The 18,308-nt window shown below is 43.6% G+C and overlaps 2 protein-coding genes across 2 annotated transcripts; both read right to left on the reverse strand.

Annotated features, from left to right (window-relative positions):
• Positions 1-888: 888 nt before the first annotated feature.
• Positions 889-3,967, reverse strand: Defb130b (defensin beta 130B). The gene is made up of 2 exons (XM_057785674.1): positions 3,910-3,967; positions 889-1,070 (listed from the first exon to the last, which is right to left on the reverse strand). Exons 1-2 carry the CDS (start codon positions 3,965-3,967, stop codon positions 889-891), a joined length of 240 nt encoding a protein of 79 aa, XP_057641657.1.
• A 7,278-nt stretch (positions 3,968-11,245) lies between these two features.
• Defb108b (defensin beta 108B) lies at positions 11,246-15,392 on the reverse strand. Its single transcript, XM_057786690.1, has 2 exons — positions 15,335-15,392; positions 11,246-11,406 (listed from the first exon to the last, which is right to left on the reverse strand). The coding sequence occupies exons 1-2, from the start codon at positions 15,390-15,392 to the stop codon at positions 11,246-11,248; spliced, it is 219 nt and encodes a 72-aa protein (XP_057642673.1).
• Between the last annotated feature and the right edge of the window lie 2,916 nt (positions 15,393-18,308).

An 18,308-nucleotide genomic window follows, 5' to 3' on the forward strand; every position in this document is an offset into this window, starting at 1 on the left:
TCTTTGGGGATTTTATGGATTTGGATTCTGTCACTTGAGGTTGTATTTTGGGGGAGGCAGCAGGGATTACAGCCTAACCTCAGTGCAGTGTCAGCAAGATCACATGACTGACAGCCTTTTTACCCATAGGCCCCAAGTAGATCTCATCAGTAGTGAAATTCATATTTATATTTAGTAGCTCGAGCCAGGGTCAGTCAAATGCTCTGTTTCTGAGCTACATTCTCAGTCCAGAAAAATGCTGTCCTTTCAGGGGCAAATGAGAGAAAGTGTTTATTTTCCCGTGAAGACAATCAAACATTGCGTCCTTCATTTTCATCGTTTTACATGTTTCAAGTTTTATCTTGATTTTTTTTTTTGAGACAGGGTTTCTCTGTTGCTTTGGAGCCTGTCCTGGAACTAGCTCTAGTAGACCAGGCTAGCCTTGTACTCACAGAGATCCGCCTGCCTCTGCCTTCCGAGTGCTGGGATTAAAGGCGTGCGCCACCACTGCGGGGTTTTATCTTAATCTTTTTTTATTGGGTGCTCATTTTGCTCAGATATTCTCAAGGTATGAAGTTCTCATACATTTTCTTCTAGCTTGTTATTATTATTTAGAAAGGAGAATATTGCTATGATAAATCCCAAATAATTTCTCAAGCCATGTTTTAAAATTATTGAAGTTGGACACTAAGCAGAGATGTTCCAATACATCTTGAGGAAGGGAGGGCATTTCCCATCTCAGCCCCTTTTACTGACTTCTAGGAGATTTTTAAGAGACTTCGAGAGAGCAGAAAGAACGTACTCAGGACATTTATTTCCAGGCAAGGGAGAAGGTGAGTGTGCTTAAGTCGAAATCTACACAGCTTGTCCATGCTTTCCGAAACTTGACAGCTTGCAGTTTTCTCCCCTCTAAGGAGATTTTCCTCTAGGAATGGGTGTTGGGTAGGGTTCGAACACCCACCATTTCCGACAGCATTTTTTCTCATCATTGCATTCGCCAATGGTATCATCCGTGGACGTGCATGCTATGTCTTTGCATATCCCTTTCAACAAAATGCATTGCTTTTCCCCAGGGATAACGCCAGCTTTCCCTGCACAGAAAGGAATTGGATAACACCATGAATTCATGTTCAAAGTGCTTAAAGTGTGCAGGAAGCCACAACCCCAGAAGGTGGTTTTGGAATGGGAGACACAATATTGTCTACACAGAAAGATCATATGCTTCTACAGAAATAGTGTCCTTTTTTTCCTTTTTGTTTTTTTGGAAAGAGGTTAGGGGTTTGGAATTATATACACCTTGATACACCTTGGAGTGAACAGGCTAACTTGTGGGATTTAGAGATGTGGTCCTCATCCTGGGCAGTACTTTGTAAGTGCATGGAAGTGTTGGCTGTAACCATGATGGAGAAGGGTGTCTTTGGAATTCTACTGGATTAGCAATGGCTTGCTCAGTTTCCTCTCTAGTGAATCACCCTGAACTGAAGGCATCAATACCTCCACCAAGAAGTTGTTTCAACAGCACCCTTATCAGAAGCATATGTCCTTAGCTCAAACTTGCTTTGTAGAAAATCAACCCACCTTTCTGCCTTCACCTCAGCTCACCCTTCAGAACTGTCTAAGAACACGGTTATTGAGTTGCTCGGTGGCTTTTTGTGTGTACATGCATAGAGAGACCATGAACGGTCAGTCATTCTTCCCACTGATAATGACAACAGATGTCACAGAAAAGACATGCGTCTGCTTATGGTCCTTAGCAGAAGGTGACTTAGTAGAAGCTGGCTTTTAAAAGCAAAGCCCACAAGGGCTTAGGGCATGTGGTCCAGGTTGCAGTGTAGATAACCTTTGACCCTGGGCCTGACTTGCTTCCCCAACAGCTTTGGCCTCCCCCACTTCTCCTGTGTACCCCACTCAGCTGTCACTGCAGACAGACAGACTCCCCTCTCCACCTTCCCCTCTGCTGCCACAGCGTCTCCAGGCCTGCGACAAAGTGCCCATCTGATGTCAATTAACAGCTGCTGAAGCAAAAATAAATAAACAATAAAAATACAAGCAAATCTCATGACGCTTTGAGAGAAAAGTAGTGGGGAGTAGAGGAAGAACTGGAGGGGAGGGGTTGGAGTGGGCTTGATCAAAACACATTGTGGGTGTGCATATAGCTCTCAAACAATAAGAAGAAGAAGAGATCATACTGGAAGTTAGATGCTTTGATCTTTTCCTGGGTCTCTGACATCATGGGTTCACAAGAGACCTGGTCGTGTGAAGTGCTTGCTTGCACTGAAGAACTGCGTGACACCGGTTTATTCTGTCCTCACGGGACAGCCCATGTGGGAAGAGCGAGGGAAAGCTGATCTTGAGGGGCCAGGGACCCTCACTTGCAATGCAGGCCTTCGGGTTCCCTGTCGGCTCTGCAGCAGGCTCCCTCTCCCGTCCTCCTAAACAGACTTCCACTCTTCCCTTTATTTTATTATGATAAGAATACTTAACACAAGGCCCAACATCCTCACATCTTTAAGAGTTATGGCCTGGAAGTTTTAGAATTCATCTATAAAATTTACTCATCAAATTGTCCAACTGAGGTTTTGATAACTCCCCAGTCTGCTTCCCCTCGCATCCGGCTTTGATAACCACCATTGTAGTGTGTGTTCCGAGTTCGATTATTTTAGGTCCTCGTAATACTGAAACACCTCTGGTTTCCTCCACATAGCTGAGTGCCCTCTGGGTTCTTTAATGCTGTCACACATGGCAAAGAATCTCCCCAGTATCCTCACTACTCAGTTACGAGACCTCGAGGCTAATGTCTGGCAGAAATCAGCTGCCATTTTTACGTCCATGTGGATTGGTGGAAAGAACAGCGACTCAGAGGAAGGGGAAGTTGGTTCAGGGTTGTGGCCACACGTGGGATCTTAGTGGAAGCATGTTCTTCAAGTGAGCATGGCTTCTGTTATCTAAAGTGACAGACAGGACCACTAAAGTGCTATCTGCATTCAAATAATTACCGTCATATTTTACATCAAACGTGCCCGTGAGTCTGTCCACCTCAGTCAAACTTTCTGACGAGGGCTAAGAAATGAGCCGGGAATTGTATTAACTCCTCTCTGGGAGTGCAGCTATGTGCCAGGTAGATGTGAAGATGTTCCTAAATTAGGTCCAAACCCACAAAGGAGAGGCTTTAGCTGTGCTCTAAAGGGATCTCAGAGCTGAGCCAAGAAGGGCTCTCTCCCTCAGTGAGAACAGAGAAATGAGGGCATCCTGCTGCGCAGCCCACTGCTCCCTCAGGTATATTCAGCAAGCCCCCTTCCTTCCAAAGAGTAGCAGGGAATGAATTTTCTAAGTTCTCACCAGGATCTGCATGAAACAGCCAGAAGAGACTGGAGTGACTTTAATTTTGATTCTGTATTCTAGCATTCAAGCATGTGAATGATGGGTTTTGAGGTTGCAACCAGACTCTTACATGCTTCCTATAACCTTACAGTTAGCATTTTTTAAATCGAGGTTTCCCATTATCTTTACTTTTCCCCTAATTCCTCTGCTCCTAAGTTGTCTTATTTGCTTCTAGTGTTTATACACACGTCTCATCAATAGACTCTTTATCTCCATCCACTCAGCAACATGAATTAATCTTCACACTCCTTTGGAGACTGGGGTGCTGATGGTAGCTTTTTTTTTTTTAAGTCTATCGGCTTAAGTTTTATGTCAAGTAGTTTCTTGGTCTCTGTTTCTCGACTTGGGCTTTTCCCTCCCCATGGTGGAGTTCTTGGGCCCCTTTTTATGTTGCTAGGATTCATCTTTCTGAATTTGGACCTCATCAATTCTGAAGATGTTGGACTTTGGGATCCTCACGTCCATGCACTGATACCTGAGTTATGGGGGACAAAGCCCCTCAGTAGACATCCTCAGAAGCCCCAAGCCTGCCGTCATTTCCCCGCTTACCTTTTGGCATTATCATCACAAAGAGCACGAGGACAGCCAGGCAGGAATGGGGTCTCATGGCTAAGCGGCCAGCAGTGTGGAAGGTAGTCAGATGGTGATGCTCGGGGCTTTTATTCATTTCTGGGGGACTGAGGTTCCTTCTGCTCAGTGAAGCTTAACGTGCAAAGAAGAAAACCTGCTTTTGTTGGAATAGTTCCAAACCTTAGAGTCTCTAAATCTGGTGACAGATTAACGAATAGAAAACCAAGAGGTTAACCTTTTCCTTCTGCTCTGTGCTCTCGGTTTCAGCAGGGGTCAGCACCTGTAGCCAGTTCTCTTTTTGGAAAACACAGCTCATGATGATAATTTTTACATGGCAAATAATGTTTGCACCTGTTTGTGGAGGGCAGTGTTGGGTTCACTATTCGTACTCAGCATATAATGGTTAAATTAGGATAGTTAACAACTTCCTTTCCGCAAACGTGATCAAACACTTATCCCCCAGGGTTTTGAACTCTTTAATTAACCTTTGCATATCCTTTTCTAATAGCCTACCGTGTTCCCTTTTTGCTGCCTGTATACTTACAGTGTGAGGTTATCCACTAGGGCATGGCCCACATACCAGGAACCACCACTTTAAAGAAAACAAACTCGTCCCGCCCCCAGAAGCCGTCAGCTGTCCACAGCTCCTCAGTTAGGGTGGGGTGCTCATGAACCCCTTCCCACTTTGTGCTGAAATGGTGACTGGCATCATCTTGTGTAGGACTTACGTGGGCAGATCACCACTGCTGTGAGCCCATGAGGACAGTTCCTGTCATGGACAGAAGAAATAGTTTGCCCCGCTCATCTCTGACCTCTGGCTCGTAGAATCTTTCCTTCCTTTCTTCTGCAATGGTTCCTGAGCCTTGGTGTGTGTTTGTGTGTATGTGTGTGTGTGTGTGTCCGGGTGTGTCCTATCTGTGGCACTCCAGAGTCACTTACTCTCTTCCCTCTGACCACTTGTGAATTTCTGTGTTAACCTCCACCCACTGCACAAAGAATCTTCTCTAATGAGGTCCACACTCTAGCTTACTGGTAGAAAGATACACATTTAGAGGACCGTATGATACCAGGGTATTTTTGTCAAATAGTTGCATAAGTTTACTCCTGGGGCCCACGAGCTCCTCAACTCTGGTCCTTGGCCAGATTTACACACTAGGCATGTGTTTCCTTTTTAGGAAGGGGCTTTAAATCTGAGAAGAACATCATAGAATGTTATTTTGTTGTTGTTGTTTTTTGTTTCTTTGTGTGACAGCCTTGACTGTCCTGGAACTCTCTTTGTAGACCAGGCTGGCCTCATACTCCCAGAGATCCACCTTCCTCAGACTCCCAAGTGCCAAGATTTAAACTGTGTACTACATGTTCTATGTTCTTGACACAATTGTTCCTATGGGTATTCCTTGCACAAAAGAAAGAAATAGAAGATACAAAGCTGGGAGTGGCTAGGGAGGACAGGGATAGAGAAGGAGGAGGGATAGAGGAGCTAGAGGGAGGAGGGTGTTGGGGGAGGCTGCTTGTTCATTTCCTGGCTGCTCAGACTCCCGAAATAATTACACAAAAATCCATATTAATTGCAATACTGTTTGGCCAATAGCTTAAGCTTATTTTTGGCTAACTCTTATACCTTAAATTAACCCATTTCTATTAATCTGTGCATTGCCACATGGCTTGGCTTACCAGTAAGGTTCTGGTGTGTCTGTCTCCTGTAAGCAGCTACATGGCTTCTCTCTGACTCCGCCTACTCTCTCTTTATTGTGTTAAGCCATTGGCTGAAAGCAGCTTCTTTATTAACCAATGGCAATAAAACATATTCACAACATACATCACTTCCCATATCAGGAGGTGGTAGGGAGAGGAAGAGTAGGGAGGAGAGATGGATCTGAGAGGGGTTAGAGGGAGGAGGGGGAAGGGAGAAGAGGGACAGGGAGGAGAGGTAAATCTGGGAGGAGTTAGAGGGAGGAGGGAGAAGGGAAAGAAGGAATAGGGAGGAGAGGTGAATCTAGGAGGAGTTAGAGGGAGGAGTAGTGGTGGATATGATTAAAATACATCGTAGACATGTATGACAGTCTCAGAAATTGATACATTAAAAATATTGCAAACTGTACAGTATTAGAGCTTCTTCCCCACACTGGTATTTTCTCGGCCCCATTCTCTACTCCTCGCTCCTCCCCATTGCCCGCTCCGGCGGATCTCCAGGGATGGCTGTCTACTCTCTTTTCATATATCATCAGCTCCTGTAAGCTTCCACTAACGAGTGAGAGCTCACTGGATTTGCATTTCTGTGCCTGGTTGGTGTCACTTCATACATTTCCTGATTCTACCCACGCTGTCACAGATGAAAACAATGTTCAGACACCTTCCAAAACTTCGTGAGAGAAGAGCTCACTAGAGAGTCACCAGTTTGGGGTCGCGTCTACGTCACGGAGAGAACAATGCAGATTGGAATAACGTGGTGTTTGTCTTCCTGTGGCCGGTTTCACAGAACATGACATTAATCTCCAGCTCTGCCCACATTCCTGACAATGGTAGAGTGTTGTCCCTTTTAAATGATGGGGCACTATTTTATTGTGCTCATGATCTAAATATCACGTTTTCTTCATCCCTCCAAAGACGGTAGTTAGGTGTGTTCTGTTTCTCTGCTAACATGGATCGTGTCGCAGTGAACATCTGAGTGCAGATAGTTGGTTCTTGGAAATACAGTTGCATTTCTGTCTAGTTGTGCCACTGCTGGGCCCCATGGTACTGTTTGGAACTCCAAGAAGCCTCCACTCAGCTCTGTTTCTTGACTGTACTGATTTCTATCCACATTGGCATTATGTGAGACATTTCCCATCACAATCTGCTTGGCTTTTGTGAGCTTTTTCTTTTTGATAATAGCCATCCCAACTGGGCTGAGAGGACACCTTATTATGAACAGAATTTGCATTTTCTGGGCACTTACATTTTTTTCCATATACTTCTTGACTATTTGTGTGCTCTCTTTTGAGAAAGGGCTATTCAGATAACTTTTCCTCTTTAAAAAAATATCAGATTTTCTTGCTGTATATTGAGTTCCTGATAGATTCTGAATATTACTTCCTCATCAGATTAATGGTGTGTAAACATTTTTCCCATCCAGCAGTTTGTCCCTTGAGTCTGATGATCATTTCCTTTGAGCCAAAGATGCTTTTTAGTTTGATACTATTTTGTTTGTATAGATTCACTTTGTTGCCTTTGCTTTTGGGGTGTGATCCAACAACAGAAACAAACACAACAACAACAAAACCCTGCTGTCTACTCAACTTGTTAAATTCTCCACCATTCTCTGCTAGTGGCTTATTGTGTCTGAGCTAACATTTAGGTTGTTGGTCCATTTTCAGTAAGGGATGGAGGTCACTTCCGTCCTTGTGTGTCATGGCTCCCTGGACCACTCTGCCAATGGTTTTCTTGGTTCTACCACATGTTTTTGTCTACATTCTTGAGAATCAATTGGCTGCAGATGCTTAAGATTGTTCCCGAACATTGTATGATATTGCCTGCATATCTGTGAGATGTTCCCGAATACTGCATGCTATTGCCAGCATATCTGTTTCTTTGGAGATACCATGATGCTTACTTACCCTTCGGTGATAACATGTCCTGGCTCTTGGGGTTCATCATGTTTGGAGACTTAGATTAGCTGTACCTAGTTGCTCCTATCTTTCCCCAGATTTGGGACATCTCATCAATTTGTTCGTTCACGTTCATTCATTCATTCATTCTTTTTAAAAAGACTTATTTATTTTTGTCATATAGCAAAGGTTGTTTTGCCTCTATGTCTGCACACCACATTTGTGCCTGGTGCCTGTGGAGGTCAGAAGGCTCCAGAACTTGTGGGAAATCTCCTGGGACTAGAGTTAAAGATAATGAGCTACTTTATTGAGATAACTTTACAACAAAGCACACAAAAAGACTCCCCTCAAGAAATTAAAAAAAAAACAAAAAACAAAAACAGAACAGAAAACTTTGATCTTTTAAGAGTTCAAAAGTTTTAAACTTTTTAAGGTTTCAAGTTGCCCCTATGGCAGACTTAAAATGTCCTTTTGGCCAGTTCAGACCTAGGAGAATAAAATCCAGCTAAAATTCTTTAAATGCTATCTGCTTACTTAATTACTTTATATTTACATATAGTAATTATACAAATTAAGACATTTTCAAACACATACAACCTGTTAATCGTGTCCTTTAACTATCTTTTTTTCCTTTTCTTAATTATTTTATTATTTAAAAAAATACCAATCCAAATTCCCACTCCTTCCCCTCCTCCCACTCCCTCCACACACCCTCCCTTCCCTCCCCACTCCAATCCTAAGAGAGGACAAGGCACACTGCCCTGTGGCAAGTCCAAGGCCCTCCCTACTACTTCTAGTTTGATACATCCAAAGAGAATAAGATCCCAAAAAGCCAGTACATGCACAGTAGAGACAAATCCCAGTGCCACTGTCAGTGGCCCCTCAGACTGCCCCAACTGTCAACCACATTCAGAGGAACTAGCTTGATCTCATGTCCATTTACTCCCAGTCCAGTTGGAGTTGATGAGCTCCCATTAGCTCAGGCACACTGTCCCAGTGGGTGAACCCTTCATGATCCCTTGCTCATATTCTCACTCCTTCCACTCTTCAACTGGACCTTAGGAGATCAGTCCAGTGCTCCGATGTGGTTCTCTGCCTCTGTTTCCATCTGTTGTTCGACGAAGGTTCTATGGTGATATTTAAGATAATCATCAGTCTACTACAGGGCAAGGCCAGTGCGGGTACCCTCTCCTCTATTGCTTAGGGGCTTAGCTGGGGTCATCCTTGTGGATTCCTGGGAACTTTTCTAGAGTCAGGTTTCTTGCTAACCCCATAATGGCTCCCTCAATCAAAATATCTCTTTCCTTGCTCTCATCTCTGTCCTTCCTCCATCTCGACTATCCCATTCCCTCAAGTTCTTCTCAACCCTCCCCTTCTCCCTTTCCTTCTACCCCACTCCCGCCCCCATGCTCTGAATTTTGTCAGGCAATCTTATCTGTTTCTAGTTCCCAGATGGGTCTATATATGTTTTTCTTTGGGTTTGCCTTATTACTTAGCTTCTTTAGGATCATGAACTGTAGGCTCAATATCCTTTGTTTATGGCTAGTATCTACTTATGAGTGAATACATACCATATTCATTTTTTTGGGTCTGGGTTACTTCAGTCAGGATAGTGTTTTCTAATTCCATCTATTTGCATGCAAAATTCAAGATGTCATTGGTTTTGTTTTGTTTTGTTTTGTTTTTTGTTTTTACCGCTGAGTAGTACTCTAATTTGTAAATGTGCCACACTTTCTTTATCCATTCCTCAGTTGAGGGGCATATAGGTTGTTTCCAGGTTCTGACTATTACAAATAATGCTGCTATGAACATAGTTGAACAAATGCTTTTGTAGTATGCTTTTGGGTATATTCTCATGAGTGGTATTGCTGGATCCTGAGGTAGGTTGATTCCCAATTTTCTGAGAAACCTAAAGAACTCAAGAAATTAGGCATTAAAATTCTAAATAACCCAATTAAAAATGCTGTACTAAACTAAACAGAGAATTCTCAACAGAAGAATTTCAAATGGCCAAAAGAAACTTAAAGACATGTTCACTTTCTTAGCTATCGGGAAAATGCAAATCAAAACAACTCTAAGATGCCATCTTATGCCTGTCAGAATGGCTAAGATCAAAAACACCAATGATAGCTTATGCTGGAGAGGATGTGGAGTAAGGGGAACACTCATACATTGCTGGTGGGAATGCAAACTTGTGCAACCACTTTGGAAATCTGTACGGCGGTTTCTCGGAAAATTGGGAATCAACCTTTAACTATCTTGAATCTACACTCACTCAACAAGCAGAGTTGACAGCTTCATGTCCCAAAGAAAACCCTATCAATGAGATCTTAGTTCTACAGCTGTGCCTGGGTCACACAATAGGGAGACGTATGGAAGCCACTCAGTGTACTGCATGAACACGCCATCTAGTCTGACAAGGAGAAACTGCGGTAAGAATCAAAGTGACTACCCATTTAACCTTAATTCGGGGAGATGGTCTTGGCTTATGCAGCTGGAGCAGATGCAGTCACAAGCATCCTGGGACACGTGAGATGGGTGGGGGTCAAGGATGAATGGAGTGTTGGGTGTGAGCCGAGCTCAACTTGTGATTGTTGGGTTTAGAGACAAAAAGAAGGAGCCATGACTGGTACGCCACCATTGCTGAGGTAAAAATGGAGGAAGGACAAGTGAAGCTCCCAGAAAGCACCCAGACCATGGTTCTGGCCCATTGTAGGCCACACTAAGCATCCCGCCCACAGAATTGACAGGTAAGAGATCTGTGTTCCCCAGTGTGCAGCACACCAATGAGTGATTTCTAAGGTGGAGAAAGCAGTGACCTGGGGAAGCCCATGGATCTCAGGATAGAACAGGCCCAGGACATGGCATTTGAAAGAGGTGCTGAAGCAAATGTGTTTAATTCCCATGAGAGGGAGGACATTTTTCCTAAGGGAGAAGGGAGTGGACTCAGATAAAGGGTGAAGAAAGATTGGTTGAGACACTGAACAAAGGCAGTGGATGTGAGCCTGGTTTCCATACTCCGCAGGGATTTTGGGAACTAGGAGTTCACCTAGGCCAGGATGTGACATACTGAGAACCACAGTCAAACATGAAGAACACAAACTTCCAATACTTTATTTCTCTTTATTTGTATGGGTGTTTTGCTTGCATGGACGTCTGTGCACCACATCCATGCACATCCATGCACATCCATGCAGTGCCCACACAAACTAGAGGAGCGCATCAGATCCTCGGCATCTGGACTAACAGGTAGTTGTAAATGCCACATGAGTGCTGGGAACTGAACCCAGGTCTTCTAGAAGAGCAGCCAGTGCTCTGAACCACTGAGTCATTTCTCCAGTCCCAGAACACACACTTTAAAAAGCAGCCTTCTCAGGAAGAGATGGCTTAACAGTTAAGAGCACAGGCTGCTCTTTCAGAGGACCAAGGTTTGACTCCCAGCACCCATATGACAGTTCATGACTGTCTGTAACTCCAGTTCCAGGGAATTCAACACTGTCTTTGGCCCACACCTGCACCAGGCACACACGTAGTGCCCAGACAGACATACAACCCAAACACTCACACACAAAATAATAACTTAAAAACACAGCCTTCTCTCTGCTAATTTTCTTTATCACTTATTGAGGAATGGACAAGAACCTATTCAAAAACACAGAAGAGAGAGAGGACAGGAGAGAGAGAGAAGCGAGGATAAAACACGCTGTGAGGGATCCAAGCGAAAGGCTTCAGCTCTTGGGTGTGACGTCTTCAACTCTGGGTTGATTCCCCATGGGCAGGCAGCACGGTCGTCTGTTTAAACACCTCCCAACGTAGACTTCCGTTTCAAGGCAATACAATTGGCAAACACCATTTGGGCGTTCACAGATTTCTTTGAACTTGCCCCTGACTGCATACAGAAGAGGGTTATTGTAACTGTTTATTCGACTTGATGAATGTTTACTTAGTCTACAGACTGGGTGGGGGTCACATCTGGAAATGACTTTGTACGTACGTTCATTGCTATTTGATTTCTTACACCAACACTTAAAAACCCGATGTCACAAAACATTTGGGAATTTCTCCCTGAGAAATCTGGCAACATTGGGTATATCTAAGTAACAAAAGGCTGAGACTGAGTAGTGCTCTCTGCTTCAAGAGTTCTAGGCATGCACACAGCTCTTTATTCTTTCTCTTCCCCATCTTCTAACAACAACGGCAAGAAAGAGAAGCTTTTAATACCATTTCTTCACTGCTTATTCTTCTAGGTTGTTGGATAACGTGCTAGACATTATATGCTGTCTATTATTTATCTACCTATGTATCTAACTATGTATCAATGTATTTATGTATCTACCTTTATATATATATATATATGTATGTATCTACCTATGCATCCATGTATCAATGAATCTACGTATGTATGTATGTATGTATGTATGTATCTATCTATCTATCTATCTATCTATCTATCTATCTATCTCCCATATTTACATATTTGTCTTTCAGAATTAGAACTAAAATATTGACCTAAAAGAAAATATACCTCAAGGAGATTGCTAGAGAGATGCTATTCTTCTGGGGAAGGGGCCGTATGTCTGCCTCTCACGGACGGATACGCCCTCACTGTTATCTGTGGCACCTTGGCGCTGTATCATTCATTCCTTCCTCTCTGACGCTGGTTGTGGCTACAGCCCTACTTTAGAAACCATTGCATTGAGAGCAAACCATTTGGGTTCTTAAGAGGTAGACAGATTTACTTGTTGAAACACTGACTGGTATTTGCTTTGTGGCCTGTGATCGGACTGCCACAGAGGTTGGTCACATGTATGCATATGCTGTCAGAAGTGGTTTTATTCTGAGCAACAAAACCCATGTTTTCTTTGACAAATTCCTAAGCTTTTCATTGAGCTAAAGAAGCACCAAAGCATTTTTTTCCCTTAAAGGCCAATGCTTTATTTTTCTTCATTCTATACCAGCAAACATTTTATTTATTTTTTTATTCCTTGAGAATTTTGTACATACATACAATGTGTTTTCATCAAGCACACTCCTAGCTCCTCCCTTCATTTGACCAACACCAATTCTTGAATCCTTTCTAATCAGTATGGGCTACATTCAAATGCCTTAAGTTCATTTAACTCTGTGGCTTATAGAGAAAGTTACTTAATGAATGTGAAGATCAAGCATGCAGGCAATAACCCATTTTTATTTAGAATGCAAATTGGGAAAGAATTATAAGAGTATAGTTTGGTTTGGTTTGATTTTAAGCCAATGATCCTTTTAAGTATTGAGTGCGAGGCAGAAGCCAATTGAAATCTGAACTGATCGATTCCTGGGTTTTTGCATCTCTTCATTAGCCAATTGCTGTACATACAGGTTCCCTTTCTATTAGGCTGTCCCATGGTAGCAAGAAGATTCACGTTAGCTTAGAAGCCCGGGGAGGATGATCACCGTGCTGAATCACCGAGTGTCTCTCCACCTCAGTAGCTCTTGCTTCTTACCATGGCTGTGTCCTCAGCTGACCTCACTGTGTGGTAATGAGTTGCTGGAATCTCAGAGCACCCTAGAGCCAGGCTCAAGTCTTGGCTTACAGCGGGAACTCAGGAAATGGCCGTGGACCAAAGGCTTGAGCTGCAGTTGCTTCCATTCTGGGGCAAACAGGTGAGGAAATTTGCTGTCACCCTCAGTTCTCATACTTCGTGCCGCGTAGTTGTGCAACTGAGAAATTACAAAATTTCATACGCGACATGTCATGCGGACTCATAAGCATTGAAGGAAAATTGGGTTTTACTTTCGTAAAATGACTTCTTTGCTGATAAACCTTGTCCATTTCATAGCGCGGACTCCTGTCATTTCTACGTACTCGGAATGCAAACAGAATCTAGACTCAGAGCAAATCCACCGATTGTCCTGCCAAAGCACTGGTCGAGGAGGAGACAGGACTGAGGGAAAGGAGTAGATCATCTAGTGACCTAGTATTGGAGGTGTTAAGGACAGACTTGCAACTTACGCCCCCAACCTCTCTCTATCTGCTTTCTCTCTCTTTCTCTCTCCTAATCTTACCTCCCAAAGCTCACCTGGACTGTACACGTCTGCCTGAGGACTGTGGAGAGGACCCACCTTCCTACGGCTTCTTTAACATTGTCCCTAATTCTGTTTTGGTGACAAGAAATGGCCTTCCTTTTGTTCATTTTATGACATCACATGTCCTCTGTTTTGTTTGAATGGCAATGAGAAATGAATAAGGGGGGAGTGGGGACATAACTCAGCTACTAGAGTACTTGCCTAGCCCGTGTGAGGGTTTGATCCCCAGCGCCACTGGTGCGTGGTAGTGCACGCCTGGAATTCCAGCACGTGGGAGGTGGCTGCAGGAGGGTCAGAAACTCGAGGTCATCCCCGATTGCGTAGCCAGCCCGTTCAAGGGCTACGAGAAACCCTGCCACATTCTTAAAAGCAAACCAGACCAAACCAAAATGATAAACCCGCAAACAAAACAGAAAAATCAGAACAGGTAATCCAAATTTCAAGGTGTTTTTTTTTTTTAATCAAAATTTTTGAGATAGAGTCTCTTGTAGCAATCAGAGTTGAGTAGTGAGTGTGTGGCTCTCTGTGAACCAAAGGTCGTCATGTGACTTTGATCTCTGTGGACTTGCTGTCCAGCAGGGAGTCTGCTCCCGGTAAATATCTACAGTGCTAAACTGCTTCTTGATCTCCATTTTCTTCCCACGTCCGTCTTTCCCTTTTCCATTTTGTATTTCCTGAATCAGAGTCGGAATTGCGTTGTAAGCCATCCCTCACTCCCCCAGCATGAAGCACTGTGAACTAGCTAGCAATCAGCAGTATTTAAGTGCACGTATTTAGAGAAGAAATGTGATTTATCAAGATAATCATACCTCCCATGACATTTTCTGCTGAACATCTTCAGCAGTGTCTCTTTGCCCATACAATGCACACAGCCAAAGTGAGAGGAAAGACCACTTTCTGCCTCTACCCCACCCATCCCTGGAGGTCCAACAGGCGCTAGAGATGAAGAGAAATGTGTCACTTATCGTCTCTTGGCTCTTCATTTTTAGGAATTCTGGGAGATTTCTTGATTTGTTTACATTGCCAGGCTAGAGTCAAGAGCCTATACAAAATGCAAAATGCCGCTTCTTACAGTTCATGCTAAAGGCCAGACACACACTGGGCACTGGAGTAGGGATTTTTTTTTTTTTTTTTTGGTTTTTTGAGACAGGGTTTCTCTGTGGTTTTGGAGCCTGTCCTGGAACTAGCTCTTGTAGACCAGGCTGGTCTCGAACTCACAGAGATCCGCCTGTCTCTGCCTCCCAAGTGCTGGGATTAAAGGCGTGCGCCACCACCGCCCGGCTTGGAGTAGGGATTTTGTAGCCTGGAATAGGGATTTTTGTAGCCTGCAGCAATCCTCACTAGGTCGCGACTCCCACCCATCCACCTACCTGGGCCTACAGTGCTCTTAGGTCTGTGGCTCAGATCAGTAACTTTTCTGAAGTCAACAGAGATCTGAAGATAAAGGTTTACTAGAATTGTTCCAGTGTTTTAGTTACCCGAATCTAGAAACTGCTGGTAACTTTGTCCGGTTAAACTCACAACGGAGTAAAGGAGTTACAAGGACTTGGAACCCCCTCGGCTTCATTTTCTCTAACCACAGTTGCAGAGGAAAATGGAAGAGTCCGCTGACTACAGGTCTTGCCACCAGCGGGTCTTCTGGATCTCTTGTGAGAATGCCCTTTGGGCCTCAGGTGACAGTGACTAGCCTTGGAGCACTGTTTTCCCATAACCTCCTCTTACCCGAGCCCCTGCTGAGTTTATTTCGTTACCTGGTAGAACCTGAGTCATGAGGAAGACAGTGGTAAAGCAGAGGACAGCGATCTTCATGGTGGAGGACGAAAGCCTGGCCTTGCTTCCGGGAATCAGTGAAGACTTCTACCTGTGGCTTGATGGCATGGGTGGGATGTCTTTGTCTGGACAAAGAGTGTCCCTCTGTCCTCATTAGGGATGTTCATGGATGGCAGAGTTCTGTCGAGAGCTCTCCATGGGAAGACTGAAGAGTCCTTGTTTTGTTGGTCACTGGACACATCAAGGATGTGGTTGTGTTCCCGGTTTTGATCAGAAAACCTTGCTAAATAGGAACATGGTCTCCAAACAGTTTGGCTACAGATGAAAGTGTGTGATCACGCAGCCATCTCTGTTAAGTTACAGCAAGTTAGGCTCTGCTAGGTGCCTGCTGGCTTATTGAGGGACTAGATATTTGACCAGCGATGACTATTTCCCAGAATTATTAGACTTGCTAATAATTAATCACCCACCGAATTCTTGGTTTGAGCTTCCCCAGTGCTTTGCTCGTCCTGGACAGCTTACCCTATTGCATGGAGATTGGCTTCCAACCCAGTGCTGAGAATGGTTTGCTTTGAGGGAGGCACTGAATGAAGGCATTGAATGACATGGTCATTTACTGTAGACTTTTGTCATCAATGTAACGACACGGGGTGGTAAATGCTACTGTGGGGGAGGGGGAGCAGGGGACCTGGGTTTGAGTTCGAAGTCTCTAGACCAGCTAGTGTCTTGAGATGTGGGCCTAGGCAGGAAAAATGCCTTCTTTAAACACTAACAACCCTTCCTAGCTCCTGAGCGCTTGATTCTGCATCAGCTGATTCCCAGTCACAGCTGTTTACAATGCTGATCAAGAGGGTTGCTGTAGAGACACTTAGCCCCATTCCAAGAGGTTTTATCATTTCTAAAACTGAGCAGGAATTCCAGAGGCCATTGAGATGGCTCAGTACAGACAAGCAGAAGGAGCCCTCTGTTCTGCGGAGGGGTGTAGGGCTGTGTATGAAGACACTTGGTTATTTTCCGTCCTTAGCAATTTGTAACCTGTAAAAATCTGCTTAAGCAGAAAAAAGTACACGTTGACTCTGAGGCCCGGAAAGCTACCCCCACACAGCGTCATAATCCCAGAACAGGATGTGTGGGGTGTTTATAGCTCAGTGATGAAGTGTCCTGACCCATTATTATGTGGTCAAGCAGAGGGTGAAAAAAAAATCCATGGGACTGCCTTTACCAGCAGGATGTTCTCCAGTCCGAATGGAATTAAACGGGAAAGAACTCGGTGGGGAGGATATGAAGGAGTTGTAGCAAACATTTGAAAACCAAACAGCACATTGCTAAATAATATGTGGATGAAATAAAGAAGAAATTCATATCGGGAATCAGTATTATGAATGAAACCAAAGCATACAACCTTGCAGAACATATTTGAATCAGTGTGAAGAGGGGTGTGTATAGCCCCAGATTTCTATTGAGTCAGTGTGAAGGGGGGTGTGTATAGCCCCAGATTCCTATTGAGTCAGTATGAAGAGGGGTGTGTATAACCCCAGGTGCCTATTGAGTCAGTGTGAAGAGGGGTGTGTATAGTTTCAAATACCTGTGTTAGAGGACAAGAAAGCACAGGCGGCTAATCTAAACTGTCCTCAAGAGTTCAGAGGAAAACAGAAAAACATGTTCAGAGCAGGGGAAAAAAAAGAGAAGGAAACGGAAGAGTTCAAGAATAAGAATATAGAAATGTAGATTCCAGAAATAAAAATGTAGAAATAAAGAAATACAAAGTTGTGAGCCTAGGAGAACGAGAGTAGATTGTCAGCAGCTTAAAGATTAACTATTAACAGTGGGTTACTCTGCTTTACAACCCATAGCTCTGTCTGCAAGGCTGAAGCAGCCTCTGCAAACTCCGGGTCAGCTTTTAGATAACCCCCACTGACCACTCATGACCAGAAATTGCTCTGAGCTGAGTTAACTTTTAAATGATAGGATATACCTGACTTTTTGGTTGTGCATTTTCCCATACCCTTCCCTGCTAAACTAGTTTAACAAAAAACAAACAAACAAAAAAAAAACTTATTAATGGAAATTGTAAAAAAAAAAAAAGGCAATTTTTATCTGAGTTTTACCTCGAGATTGTAAAAATTTTTTTGTTCACACCTAATGCTTGCTTCTTGCTATAAAAAGGGGAGTTCGGAAACAGCCCATTGCCACAGCCTTAGAAGTCCATCTCCGGCTGTGGGCTCAGCTAGCTGATAAGCTTTGTGTGCACCATGGAGATTTATCTCTTTAATTTTTTATTTTTTTCCTGAAATAAAGTTTGCTTCAGGTGTAATAAACTTTGGTGGTTGGTCCCCAATCTTTGTGTGACCCTCATGGACCCAACAGAAACAATAAAGGAAAGAGTGAGAGTCCATGGGCTATGAAGTGGAAAAACAGTGAAGCCAAAAGCTAATTCTTTTAAAAGTCCAAACAATGGGTAAAACTAAACACACTGACAACAAACAAAAACAACAACAAATAAAGAGGAGACTCAAATCACTAAAATCTTGGGAATAAAATAGATCCCAAGACTACAAACTTAGAGAACTGAGAAGTCTGAGGGGATGCTAAGGACAACAGCGGTCCACAGAGAAGCAATGGACACCTTCCTATGACACAAACGAATAGAAAATAGAGGTAGACCTACAAAATAGAGTAAATAACAATAGCAGTAGTATTTTTGAAGCACATTTGGAGTTGTAAATCCATTTTAATGTTTATTTTTAAACACCAGGATTAAGCAGAAGATCATGTTCAGGAAGAGCGTCTGGAAGCGGTCCAAGCTTAGACCTACGCCATCTTTGGAGGCGTGTGGCCGTTCTGACAACATGGGAAAGAGCTTCTGTGTTCTCATGGGCAGGAAGCTCAGGTGTCTGGGGTTCTGCTCTTTGTTGAGCCCAGCCATAGCCCGCCTACGCTGATGACCTTTAATCT

Source organism: Chionomys nivalis, chromosome 12 (genome assembly GCF_950005125.1).
Source record: "Chionomys nivalis chromosome 12, mChiNiv1.1, whole genome shotgun sequence".
Taxonomy (NCBI): Eukaryota; Metazoa; Chordata; class Mammalia; order Rodentia; family Cricetidae; genus Chionomys; species Chionomys nivalis.

Bases quoted from the DNA above. Each gene is read 5' to 3' on its own strand.
- Defb130b (XM_057785674.1), bottom strand. From the start codon at position 3,967: ATGAGACCCCATTCCTGCCTGGCTGTCCTCGTGCTCTTTGTGATGATA. The intron at 1,071-3,909 runs GTAAGCGGGGAA...CTTTCTGTGCAG, and splicing joins TGTGATGATAATGCCAAAAG to GGAAAGCTGGCGTTATCCCT.
- Defb108b (XM_057786690.1), bottom strand. From the start codon at position 15,392: ATGAAGATCGCTGTCCTCTGCTTTACCACTGTCTTCCTCATGACTCAG. The intron at 11,407-15,334 runs GTAACGAAATAA...TTCTGTATGCAG, and splicing joins CATGACTCAGGTTCTACCAG to TCAGGGGCAAGTTCAAAGAA.